The sequence below is a fragment of the Mesitornis unicolor genome, unplaced genomic scaffold (assembly GCF_000695765.1).
Source record: "Mesitornis unicolor isolate BGI_N332 unplaced genomic scaffold, ASM69576v1 scaffold49129, whole genome shotgun sequence".
NCBI lineage: Eukaryota > Metazoa > Chordata > Aves > Mesitornithiformes > Mesitornithidae > Mesitornis > Mesitornis unicolor.
The window spans coordinates 3,079-16,641 of NW_010208843.1; the positions used below are offsets into that span (position 1 = coordinate 3,079).

At 37.0% G+C, this 13,563-nt stretch overlaps 1 protein-coding gene across 1 annotated transcript; it reads left to right on the plus strand.

Moving 5' to 3' along the window:
- Nucleotides 1-1,168: 1,168 nt before the first annotated feature.
- Nucleotides 1,169-12,183, plus strand: MBIP (MAP3K12 binding inhibitory protein 1; the record flags this gene model as incomplete). The annotated part of the gene is made up of 8 exons (XM_010192647.1): nucleotides 1,169-1,407; nucleotides 3,403-3,624; nucleotides 3,733-3,829; nucleotides 5,287-5,352; nucleotides 7,017-7,169; nucleotides 9,023-9,120; nucleotides 10,470-10,508; nucleotides 11,677-12,183. Coding segments are annotated over 8 exons (1,025 nt in total), but the record flags the coding sequence as incomplete, so codon positions are not given.
- Between the last annotated feature and the right edge of the window lie 1,380 nt (nucleotides 12,184-13,563).

Genomic DNA, 13,563 nt, shown 5'->3' on the forward strand with positions numbered 1-13,563 from the left:
GTGATGGAGGCATTCTTGTGTTCTCATTATTTCCTCATACACTGTGTGGTATATTCAGGAAACAAAGGCGTATGCATTCTGTGTGCTTGTCCATAATACTTGATGTCATTAGAAGTTATATATCTTTAGACCATATGTTAAAGGTCACTTTCATCATCTGTCTGAGGTTCTTTTTTCTTTCTTTTTTTTAATGGAAGAAGTGAGATGTAGACGCACCAATATGCATATGACTTGGAAATTTTATGTCAGACAGAGTACCTGAGTACCTGTAGGTCCTCTTGTTTTTAAACAAGAGTTTAGCTGTATTTGGAATTTGGGGGATCACTTACCGGTTGTTTGGTTGAAGAACGACCTACTTGGCTTTGGGAAATGAAAGTGCTCATTACTTCAAGATCTTGAGAAGAGCTTTAGTGTAAGAAAAATAGCAAAGGTGGGCGTGAAAGTGTGTAGTTCATTAGTGATAATTAACAATCAGCTTTATATTTGAAAGTGAAAGTTTATTTTTAGCTTATAGAAGATACCTAGTTCCTTTAAATAAAACTTCAAATTCACTTTGTGTATTTCTCTTTATTGATTTGAGAGTCAAACATTGCAGTTCCTTGGCAAAGAGAATAGACTAAGGCAATTGTTATTTTGGTCTGAATGCATATAAAGGGAAATAGTTTGATTTCAAAATGGGTTTGATAGTGGTGCTGTGTAGTCTACAGTTTGTTTAACCTTGAGATTTTTAAAAGATTTTAATTTTTTTTAAACACTTCTTTCTTACTATAAAGCCTCTTGAAGTAGCAGCAAGTTAAAAATCTCAAGAATGTGGCATGGTGCAGTATAAAGACTTTGGTTATACAGGCTTAGGTAGCATTGCAAATCTCAGGATAAAATGCATGACCTTACTGGAGAATGCCATCCTGGATGCATGTTTCTTCCTACTTGTGAATCTGTCATTTGTTAAAATATTTGAGCATTTAACATGAACAGTGTGTTTTCATACAATAGTTAATTGAACTGAGAATTGACTGAAGTTAAAGATCAAATGAATGCAATGAAAGTGTGATAAGGTAGTAAGGAACTTTTAGTTTTTGAATATACTCTACAAATACTAGCTTACTTTGAAAAGGACAGCTGCTTGAATTATAATTAATGTCAAACCTCTCCAATGTCCTCATATAAGAATGGGGTCTGTATGAGATTGAGCATAATTGTTGTCCTGTAGAAGTCTTGTATACTTTTGTGACATTAATACAACATAACGACATAATTTTTTGTTGTGTTTGTTTTGCCCTCTTGAAGCTTAACCTTGGAGATGATATCGTGAAAGTGGTAATCGATTGGAACAAGCTTCAAAGCACATCAGCACTTCAGCCAACATTGCTCTTTAGTGCACTTCAGCAGCATATTTCATGTTTGCAGGTAAATATTTCGTTGGACACAGTTGACTTGACAAAAGTGATCAACAACTGAATGTAGTCAGGCTCTTCTCGGTGACAAACAATGATAGGACAAGAGGTAATGGGCACAAGGTGGAACACAGGAGGTTCCACTTAAATTTGAGAAGAAACTTCTTCTCAGTGAGGGTGACAGAGCACTGGAACAGGCTGCCCAGAGAGGTTGTGAAGTCTCCTTCTCTGGAGACATTCAAAACCCGCCTGGACGCCTTCCTGTGCAACCTCATCTAGGTGTTCCTGCTCCGGCAGGGGGATTGGACTAGATGATCTTTTGAGGTCCCTTCCAATCCCTAACGTTCTGTGATTCTGTGTAATATTTCAGTAGTTTTGATCTTATATTGCTATGTCCAACAAAAAAGAATGCAAAAGTGTTATATGTTTGGGATTTCACTGTGCTTCATAGGTACTCGCACTTATGGATTTTTCACATTAGCGGTGGGAATAGCCACTGTAGGTGAGCAGGCTGAATAAATGCAGCCTCATTGATTTCTAGACTTGCATTGTAAATGTGATACATTTCCATCTATGGTGGGTTATAATTAAGCAATAAGACACGGCAGGTGTGTGTCATGCTATGATAATGATTCCATGCGTTGGGTGAGTTTTGAGGCTCATGGAGTGCTTTCAGTGGTTCAAGAAGTGGCATTATCCCAGCATGACACATCCTGGAGTGTCTTACTGCAATTAAATATATTTTCAGCGTAGTTTTTTTTTTAAAGAGTAATTTCTTTGACATTAATGTCTCATCTTGCCAAGTAGCCAGTCACCATTACTGTCATTTCTTTTAACTATTTGAAACTTTCCAACCCTGCCAAAAGTACGTGTAATTTAGTTGCATGGCAGGGAGGGTGAGCAGGGCGAGCAGCACCTGTTAACTGAACAGGGTTTTGACCTTGATAGTTATCTGTAAAAGGTGAGGATTTCAATACCAGTTTTTTTGTTTCAGACAGTCAATGAATTATTTCAAGTGTGTAGTACTGAGAGGGGGAGAAAGGAAATTCCTGTATTTGCTTGTCTGTAGGTAAAAGAAAGATCCTTTACGTTTTCTGGACATCCACCAAATTTTTGGTGTGATAAACAGAGAAAGTATGCAAGATAAAAGCAAATATAACTTACATCCAACTGTAGGAGCACTGCAAGTAGGAATTTGATTCAGTTTCAGGAAATGTGACTGGTAAAAATAATGTCTTTAAAAAAATAAAAATAATTTCTAGAGGGAAAATAAACACTGAAATTGAGATTAAACTAAACTGGTAAAAATTGAAAAAGGGGTTGTGACATGTATACATGCCGAGGTTTTGTTATTACAACTTGTGTAAGAGTTATTGCAGTAGAATAATAAGCGTTTATTTTTTCTGCTACAAATGTCAGTGCATTCTCTCATTTAATTTCATGATCTAAGTAGATAATCAACCGTGTCAGGAAAAGCATGTGTTCAGGATAACGCCTATATATTTCATGTCTGTGCTCTTTCATTCACTTGGACAACTGCAGCTTCAAGTGGAGAATGTAGTGCTGTCGTGATAAAGTAAAGGCTTTACAGTGTGAAAGCATTGGCTTTCGTGTTAAGAAGGAAAAATACTAAGCCTTACTGTTCTGAGTAGGCATTTGAATGACATGTTAATTAAGTGGCATGGATGCCAACGATTGAAGCTTTGATTTAGCCAGTAACAGATGAGTAGCAGGCCGATTTTTGCAGAAATTTGGGAGTTTTCTTATACAAACCTTTAAGAGGCATAGGTCAAAAAGGCCAGCATCATCAGTATTTGGAACTACAGCTTTCCCCCCCCCTCAAATTTTTTTACTGTATTCCATCAGAGGCAGGTGTCTTAATTCCTAAATTACTTCAGTTGGTCTGTTTTAGAAATTGTAATAGTACTGGGCTTTTTGGTTTTTGGATTGGGTATTTTTTGGCTTGTCTTTTTTTTTTTAACTCTAACATACTGTTTTCTTTGTTCAGCCTCTTTTAGAAAAACTCCAGTCATTGATTAAAGAGGAAAATATAGGCCATGTTGAACCTGCAGGTAAAGCAGAAAGCCAAATCTGTGAAACAAGCGTAGATGTTTATGACAGTAACTGTCAAACTGAAGAAAAATATGCAAGTTATGACTTGGGAGATCTGAAGGATGCTCATATTAATTTTGATCCGGAAGTGGTCCAAATAAAAGCTGGAAAAGCAGAAGTAAGTGATTTACCTAAATTAAAAAAAAAAGAAAAAAAGAAAATGACCTTTCTAAATTTTAAATGTAAAGAATGAATAGATATATGCCATCATGTTTATTACCTGCAGATTGACAGGCGGATATCAGCCTTCATCGAGAGGAAACAAGCTGAGATCAATGAAAATAATGTCAGGGAATTTTGCAATGTTATTGATTGTAATCAAGGTAACTGGCTAGCCAGACTTTAATCTTCATAGCAATTTAAGTTGCTTTATTTTATTTTTTTATTTTTCAAAAGCACTGTTTGTATTTAAACCAGAACTTTATTTTAAGAGTAACTTTGTTTTAAAGTTAAGAGCTTGCATGTGCACTGCAGATGTTGTCAGACAAAAGAAGAAAATAGTCACTGGATGACAATGTTTAATACATCACATACAGAAAGAATATAGCTGTTATTATATAACTGTTCTTTTAAGAACTGTGATCTTAAATCAGATGTTTTGGTAGCTGTTTTTCCCAGTGTTTTAGCTAGATGTTCCTTCCAAAATCAACCGAATTGCAATGCAGAAATATCTTGTGAATTGCATATTCAAATTGAAGGTAATTTAATACTAGTTAAATTACAAAGAAGTATTTTTTGCAATGAGCGCGAGTTACTAGCTACTTAGAAAAACTTTTTTCCTTTCAAAATTACTAATGCTGGTGGTGTTTTTAGTGCGCCAACCGGCACAATAGGCTGTATCTATAGCCAAACGATCTTAAATCCGTCTGATAGGCTGGATCCCATTAGAATGATGAGTAACCGTGTAACCAAAAGCATCATAAAAGTGTAAACACCATTATATACTTAAGTAGTACAGAGACATTTTTTAAGTACCTCCGAACCCAGATGTGCATTGTCTCTGTGATGTTCTTACGCTTTTAGGGATCAAAGCTTACTGTTCTGTAAGCTTTATAGGAAGAGAGTTTAACTCCTTCAATCTGAGTTGGAATGAAGACGTCATCTGAAGTCTAGTACAATGTGCTAGATAGTAAAATACTGATTCCTAAAATGGCTAATTATATACACAAGAAATTATGATAAGACCTTCCTTTGTATACTCAGGCATAATAAGATATGCGTAAAGCTAAAAAGATTAAAATCTAAACATTATAATAAAAAGATGGTCTGTACTGTAGGTTTTTATGGTTAAAAAAATTAAAGAAGTTACAAGCATCAGAATAAAGGCAGGAAGGGTGAGAAAAGAACGCTGATGAGTAAACTAGGCCAGCCTAAAAACAGGAGAACAGTTTCAAAAAAGGACATAAAAACAGTCTAACAGTGGTAAGCAGGGAAAAATACTTTACAGGAAGAAAGAATGGAGTTACAGAGAAACACAGTGAATAGTAAGAACCAAGTAAAATATGAATTGGAAGAAATTTGGTCCTGATGTAATAGACTTTTATATACATGTCCACAAACATTTATATAAGTGACTTATCCAATAAAAAATAGTAGGTCCATGCAAGTGTGTGAAAATATTAATGAGGAAGTGTTTATAGAATGAATGTAGTATTTCTGATGTCTTTATAGTATTAAAAAATGAATTAGAGTTGTTAAAAGCCTCAAAACTGATGATGGCTAGAATACTTTAAATTATAAAGACATAATTAGGACCTCACTTTTTATATTATTTATTTAGAAAATAGCTGTGCCAGAACAGATGCGATTTTCACACCCTATCCTGGATTTAAAAGCCATATAAAGGGTAAGCCACTATTTTAATACCCATTTACTAAGAATGTCCGGGTAGAACAGCACTGGTGGATTTTTTACTTAAAAACTTTTTATAGAATGCTCAAAAAATGCAAACTTAATGTATTGATTTTTTACTCTAGTGAATACTGTTACATCTTCACTTCTCCAAGGCTTTCAATCTCATAACAGCTTGATTAAGCTGATGGTTATGCACTAAAGACCAAAACAAAGTAGCCTGTTTTCGTTGTCTGAAAGGAAAGGTGCAAGAGATAAAGCAGGATAGAGAAGCTGAACAATTCTTAGCTTTTCTGCTAGGATGAAGCCAGCAACCCAGTTAAGGAATTGAGAGTAAATAAAATTATCTTCTATTTTATTGTTAGTCAGTATAAGTGTATTGATTTAGAAGTTCGTTTTAGGACACAGTGAAAGTTCTGAGATACCAATTTATGGGAAATTACAAGCTCAGGAACAAGCTTACCAATGCAGCACCTTTTGGAGAGGAGTAAATAGTGTCGAAATGATTGTCCACCAGAAGTTATGTATAAAAGATTGCTTGTCTATCTGCTGCTCTCTAGGTGTATACAAGTTACTCTGTGTTTAAAAACAAACAAACAAACAATATCACCAAAATAAGAATGACAGTAACCCTCTCTTCTGGTTTTGAGAGTGGTAATATTCAGTTATCTCCTTGGTATTTGTTCTAGAATCCAATTTTGTGAAGCAGTATTATTAAAAGGTCTGGTGAGCTAAGATGGGGAAGTGAGTTTGAGTTCAGAATCTTTCACTGAGAATGACTTTCAGTAGTCACTTTCTAAAACTGAGTGCTAGTTTGTAACTTGGATAGTAGCATGTTAAGGAAAAAAGAAAAGTTTGGACGTCAGGTAACTAAAACCCAAACAGTTCAGAACTGAAACATGAATAACACTTGGAAAGGAATTGCATGTAAACCCAGCATAAACTGAACCAAAAATGTAACATGTGGCCTTCATGAAGTGCTGAGTAAGAAGGTGTGTGCTTCAGCGTCTAAAGCTGCCTATGTAGTCTTTTAAGTCTGCAGTACACAGCTGTAGTCCTATCAGGAAGGACTGGAAAAATGGCTGTGATTTAAAGAGAAGTAACCGAAGTCTTCTGATGAAATGCGGCAGGGGGAAAATATAGACCCAGAAGCAGCTGAAGAGTCATTAAAGCTGTTACCCGAATAACAAAAATTAGAAGAGAACTTCCTTGCTGAGATCTGTAGCCGTTCTTCTAGTTGTATACCTCCCCTCATCTTCATGTATTTATGATGCTTCCGGTAATATTAGGTCTGGCCTCTTCTTTGCATTCACTACAGCTCACATGTGCAACTGCTGACATAGATATTGGGTTTTCTGCTGTTTATCAGCAGCTGATGACAAATTCTTAATACTGCCATTCTACATGAATGTATGAGTAATTTTTTTACTTTGCATATGTAAAGTCCTAGGTTTTTGTTTAGTTTAGTCACTCTTGGGAAAATAGGAAAATACTTTTACTTGAACCTTTGATCTCAGTGTGTGTGGGACCCTTCACAAGAGAGACTGGTGTAAAACTGATTTAAGATGAGTTTTCGTATTTAAATATTTTGGTTGTTTTAGTTACATGTACTTTGTATTTCGTATGCATATATGTTAAGTATGTGTTCTCTTTACCTAGTTTCTAGGGTAGTAAATACATATGGACCTCAGACTAGATCTGAAGGAGCACATGGGTCCAGTCACAAAGCCAGTGTACCCATTTATGATTGTGGAAACCAGGCTGTTGAGGAGAGATTGCAAAACATTGAAGCACACTTACGGTTACAAACGGGTTTGTATCATGTGTTAGTTTTCACATTGGAGTGCCAGTTTGTACTACAGTTATCATTACTATAGTAAAACTGAGCAAGTCTATAAAAACTGGGACTGTAAAAACAGTGTATAGATCCACTGAAGGCTTTAGTCACCCCAGGTACTACAATCTATTGTTTAGGTTCATATACCCCAAATGGAACCCAGATTTATGCCCAAAGGATGCTGAGTTGGTAAATCTACACTTGATGTGGTGGCAAATGAGGAGGAGCCACTTCAGAATGAGATTTAAAACAATCTGCAATATTTGGAGGTAGGGGTTCTCCATAGCCAATGGAGTCCTTCTGCCTTGACCCACTGAACAGGAGAACACAGGGTTAGGACTCAGTCCTGCTTCATGGACACCTTATGTGCTGGGAATAGGGTGAACCCAAAAGACAACGTGAAACCTTTTCCTAAAGGTGGGTGATTCTTGAAATACAGTTAGGCAAGAAGCTTATTTCCCAGAATATGGGAAGCTCATTGTCAGTACTTCCCTTTACCAATGCAAACAGGACTTCACCCCTTTCATTAAAATAAATGCCATAGCTACCAGGTTACTGACTTTTTTTCAGTAGTTGCTTTCCTCACCCCAGCCCCAGCTTTCTAGAATATGTATCAGTGAGGCTCTTACAAAGGAGGAGTCTGTATTTTTCCTGAAAAATGTTTTCAAAACAGAACAGAAGTCCAGATCTTCACCTGATAAAGTGAATTTTCTACACATCACACTGCGAACACACACTGACTTTTCTGTCTTCTGAATAAATACCAATCCATTCTCTGAGAATATGATGAACACTGACTAGATTACTAGATTCCTGTGAATGCATACTGGATCAAAGTCCTCTGGTGGCAAGGAGAGTAGAATATTTCTGGTACCATGAAGGCAGCAGTCAGAGCTTGATGCTTAGCTGTGTAGCTGTCTCAAAAATAAGGTAGTTTTTGTGCATGGAAATAGAATTTGCAAGTGTCTGGCCAGCATTAATGTTATAGTATGTGGTAGCTTTGGAGTTTATGCATATCAGGGATAATAATTGGGCATAGCTAAGAAGGGGCCTTTGCTTTCAGGTTGGGCCGGTAATAGGTGACAGAATTTTGTTTGAAGAAACAGATCAGCTAAGCTACAGTGTAGGGGAAGAGGATGAAAGCGTGCAATTCCAGCTCGACTCCTGTCCAAATCAGCATTCCTGGGAAAGGTCTCGAGGTCATTTGTTACTTACCCAGCAGCTGTGCAAAAAGTATTCATCTGAGCGGGTAACCTGCCTCAGCTACCTGCTCACCAGTTTTTGTTTCTGATGACCGAAAAAGTTGGTCTTGACACACCTGCTATTTTTCAGAACAGGTTCTTCTAGTCCTAGTACAGCTCTTTTCGCTTTATATTAAAAACACAGCAGTATTAAAAGTGAGAAGTTAGCCGAGTTAATTAGGAGCTGCTGAGAGGTGAGTAGGGAGTGGAACAGAAGGAGGGAAGCTACCCACAGAATTGGCTGTCTGAGGTGAGGAAATAAAAATGGCAAAAAATCCCATTAAGGCCTATTTCAGTAGTCTGTGAAATAGAATTGTCTTACCTAACAGACCTAGAAATAAATGGAAACAGGTGGCAAGAAGTAAAAAGAAGTAAAAGCTTGCTTGTCACTACTGTTCAGAACCAGATTATAATTCTAACTGGGATAGCCAGTAGTTAGTTGTAAGCAAAGTTTTATTTCAGTTTATAGAATACTATGTAGCATACATAAGATGTAAAAAACCTAATTTTTAAATAAGTATGAAAAATATTTTAAAATTATTAAAGTGCTTTTCCTTATTTCTTTGTATTTGTACTCATGTATTTAGGTGGTCCTGTACCAAGAGACATTTATCAGAGAATTAAGAAGCTTGAAGATAAAATCCTTGAGCTGGAAGGACTGTCTCCTGAATATTTTCAATCTGTAGTAAGAAATTCTTAACTTCTTTTAGCATGCCTAAATGCATTCAGGAGTTTTGTTCTTAAATCTTTAATGTACAGACAAAAACCTAAGGAGGCAGAGGGCAGGCACTTTTGGTAGACAGCTCTGGCTTGGTGTAATGGTTGTATTTCATGTGGACCATCTCTCTAAGTTTGTATTCCTACCTAGGTTTTCATTTGAAAGAAAATGGTGTTTGTTGGGGACAAGAAATTGCAGCCACCTGAGCTTGACTAATTTAAGAAATATATTATAGAGGTTGGATCCCTCACCCCCCCCTCCAAACACACACCTTAAAATCCGAAGTGTTTATTATGACAAGAAAATTGACTTAAGTTTTGATCTTGATACAAATCATTAATGGCTTAAGTCAGCTGACATCCTTTGGGCTTCTGTACGTGATCTGATTACTAAAGATCAGCTATGTGAAATAACTTCCAACAGGATGAGAGAGTAAACCCTTTAAAATTTGTTTTGTGTGATTCTGTGACTTCAGCTTCTTTGTTGCTAGTCTTCAGGCAGAGTCCTGTCTCTTTCTGAATAGTGGACCTTATCCTTCATTCACCAAAGGAGATCAGGACAAAGAGAATATTAGTTGTTACTGCACCAGGTTCTGCTTGGCTGTAGAAATTTCTTGTGTTATCTTGCTCTTCTTTCCCCAAATAACAGGAAGAATGTCTGTTTACCTGTTGATTATTATTTATAACTTCTCCCGTGAGACCAGTCAAAGAAGAGTCAGCAATTAAAAATCAATAGTAATTTTATAAATCTTTGTTTCATTTTTTTTGTTTGTGTTAGAAACCAATAAAACCCTTTATTTGTGAGGCTGTTCCTTCAAGTTGTTGGAAACCAGAAGTTAAAGCGTATACTTTCATAAGACAGAATTTCCATAGAAAGTGCTTTAAGATCTTCTCTAGGATGGGGATCTGGGCAAAATTTGTGATGGTGGCAATAATAGTGTTGTGCAGTTCGTAGCATTTTTTTGTCCAAAGTTTTGCTCAAATATTGGTGTGGATACAGGAAAATTTTAGGGCGAAAATTACTGACAGTTTCAAAAGGTGGATATTGATCTTGATTTTGTCTGAAGGAAGCTTTAGTTAAGTTGATGGTTGTTGGCTGCCAAGCATGGAGAAGCTTCAACAGCTTCTGACTGCTCTCCAGCAGTATTTTTCATGATCCAAAGTACACTTAATTATAAAAAAGATTTCTTTAATCCCTGGAATGGCAGTCAGTGTTCTTTCTGTACTTTAAAGACTCTTGTGAACGTTGTTATGGAATTGCTTGTGGTCCTCTGTCAGTGCAACATTAAGTCTGTTTTGATTATGTCTTTTCTTTAGAGCTGTTCTGGCAAGAGGAGGAAGGTTCAACCTCCCCACGTAAGTGCTGTTAACTTTTGTTTACCTAAAGTTTAGGATGTTCTGAGAGAAAAGTAATCAGAAGTTCTACCAAACAAATATCCAACCACTCGGAAATAGCTGCATCAGTACTGGATAGCTTTCTGGCAGAGAAAGAGAGGGAAGAAGAAAGTTAGTTAACAGGTGTCACAGTGAAATGAGCCTTCTAAGAGTCTGTACGAGGGTAGGTTATTTAGTGGTTTCACCAGTTAGGAGGATGATAGAATAAAATAAATCTGTAATGATGTTAATCAAGCTTGGAGTAACAAGCAATTTGTGAATTCCGGTCAGCCACTGAGTAACATCTTCTGATTTTGTTTTATTTTGCGGCTTGGTGTGTTTTGTTGATTTTTTTTTTTAAATTATTATTATTATTTGCTTTATTGGTCTGTGAATAGCCAACAGAAGTAGAAGTGGCTGACTCGGCATAAGTACTGTAGAAAGACCTGACATTATAGCAGATAGTAACCTAAGTCAATAAGGCTTGTCGTTTTCACAACACCATCACTTAAGGAATGCATTAACCATGCATAGGCCACAGGAAGGAATTTCTCCTCAGTGCAAGTGAGACCGTAGCTGAAACAGTCTGCTGCTGGCCCTCACACTTGGAGACAGACGGACTGAGGAGGATGCTTAGAGTGGGATGTGGCTGTCTGCGACTTGAGGAAGCAGGCTTGTTTACACAAGGAAAAAGTCTTCCATAGGGTGAAGTATTTTTATAAAAAGCATGATGACCAGTTTTTTGTGTAAGAAGAGATCAAAAAAATTGTCAGGTTAAGTGGGCACAGAAAAGATTGAAGTTGGGCAATAGGGAAAAAAACCTTCAGTTGTAAAGCTGGGTTCTACAAGATCTAGGTATTAAAACACTGGGTGAGACTGCCAAAAGGTTTTGGTTTTTCTTATGAACAGGTTAAACAAGCCTCTAATGGAAATAGCATGGATATATTGATCCATGATTAGGACTGTCAGTTTCTTCTAAGTTTACATTCTTCTTTCAAGTTTAAATAGCCATAGACTAGATTCAGATAATTCTGCAAAAGTATTTCTATCATTTAGTGCAATATGCAGTGACCTCAAGTATCAAGTGCTAGGCCACTTCTCTAGCAATTACAAGATGTAAATGATTGTGGTTTTTATCTTGTTCTTTTAGCAGAACTATTCATTGGCTGAACTTGATGAAAAGATCAATGCTATAAAACAGGCATTACTGAGGAAAACAAAAGAATGCAAGTCCAAGGAGGCTGAGCGGCTTCTTCAATAAAAAACCAGTCTTTTCAGAATCCTCATCATGCTTTATACATACCTAAACCATAGACCTGGGTAGTGTTCATCAGGGGTGACTTCAGCAATTAAAGCAAAGCATGCATAAAGCTCCTTTTGGATGGTGTTTAAAGCTTTCTTTCAGAAGAACTCATTTAGAAACATTCTTATTAATGAATATTTACTTTAAAATGAAGAATGTTTTAGAAATAGCATTCTAATAACCCATTCCCTTCTGTGATAAAGGAGGATTGCAGCATTGTTCATATGTGGAAAGTCTTAACGCTTACAAAAGCTACATTTCACATGTAATTCTTCATGATTGAGTATTCAAAAGGGCTCTATTTTGAATCCCTTTTATTTAAGTAGTTTGCATAGACTTGTGAAATAAAATGAAACACTTCCTCATAAGTAAACTGTCTTAGGAAAAAAAAATACAAAAACCTCGCAGTATGCATGCTTACCTGCATTTTTTCCGTGTTTGTCACTGTTTTCACAGCTGTTAGAAATGCAGCAAATTACATTTCTGTTTGAAGGATGGTTATGAAAATCCTGTGTGTGTCAAGAGAGATACCTGTTCTTCACTTCCTCAGTGTCCTGTAGGAATTCAAACTTCATACCATGCTAACAAACTTAATATATTCTAAAAGCCACTCCAGGGGAGGTTTTGAGGAGCTTCCCTTCAGCTTCCCTTCCTCCCATATGCATGCTTATATGACTTCTGAAGTGTGGATGCTGGGTACATAGTTTACATTAAAGCCAGACCTTCGGCCACACAATGGAATGTGATTTTGTTTGTTTTGTTTAAAATAAACAATTTTCTATTTATACCAGTTATTTAGTTTATTTGTTACCTCTGTCTTTATTCCAGTTTACAAGAAAAGTAGCTTTTATGGAGGGAGTCTTCCTGCTTACAGCAGTCATACTATTGATGTCTCTGTATCAGTCTCTGTGACAGGTATTATGAACAGTACAGGCTGGACACAGTCTTACACTTTGAAGAATAGTGCATTTTCTGTGAAACGCATGAAAAATGGGCATTTTCTGTGATTCTGTGTTCTTATCTAGACTAGCATTTGTTGTAGCAACTGCACCTAATGCTTCTCTGAAGGTGAACCAGCAGAGGTGGGAGACAAAGCTTCTTGAGCTCTGATCCTGGCTCCAGGGAAGAAGGCAGTATGATAATTACTTGTTCAGATGCTTGCCATCCACCCTGGAAGAAATTAACTCAAGCAGTCATGAGTGCCTCAGAAACAACATTGGATGCAAGGATACTTTTGCAGTTGCAGACTGTGACCTGCCTGGCTGCAGGACCCTCACTCAGATTGCGTGCTACGTATCAGTACAGTATCTTACAGAGACTACATTTGTTATGCAAAGTGTTGCCATTGTTGAAAATCCTAACAGCTCATGTTATGAGGGGTATTTTGGTGGAGCAGCACAGCAAGCTGCAACTTCTACCTCAAGTAGATAAGCTTTACTGCTCTTGACAAAATTTTTTTATTTTTGTACTGTGCCCTAAGAGCCATAGCTCCAAAGAGTACAGTGTGGATATAACTGTGCCTAGCACCACACACTTCACACACTAGTACTTAAGATTGGTGGGAAGTGGCTGTTACAACTGGGGACAGGAAGGATGACCACAGGAATTTAGCTTTTACAAAGCAGTAGCCTTTAGTCGTGTGCATCGTAATTGAAGTACTGGTGGGACATGCTAGCTAAGTCTGCTGCATTTGCACTATGCAATTTTCTCTGGAAAATTCTGGAGTGAAGCACC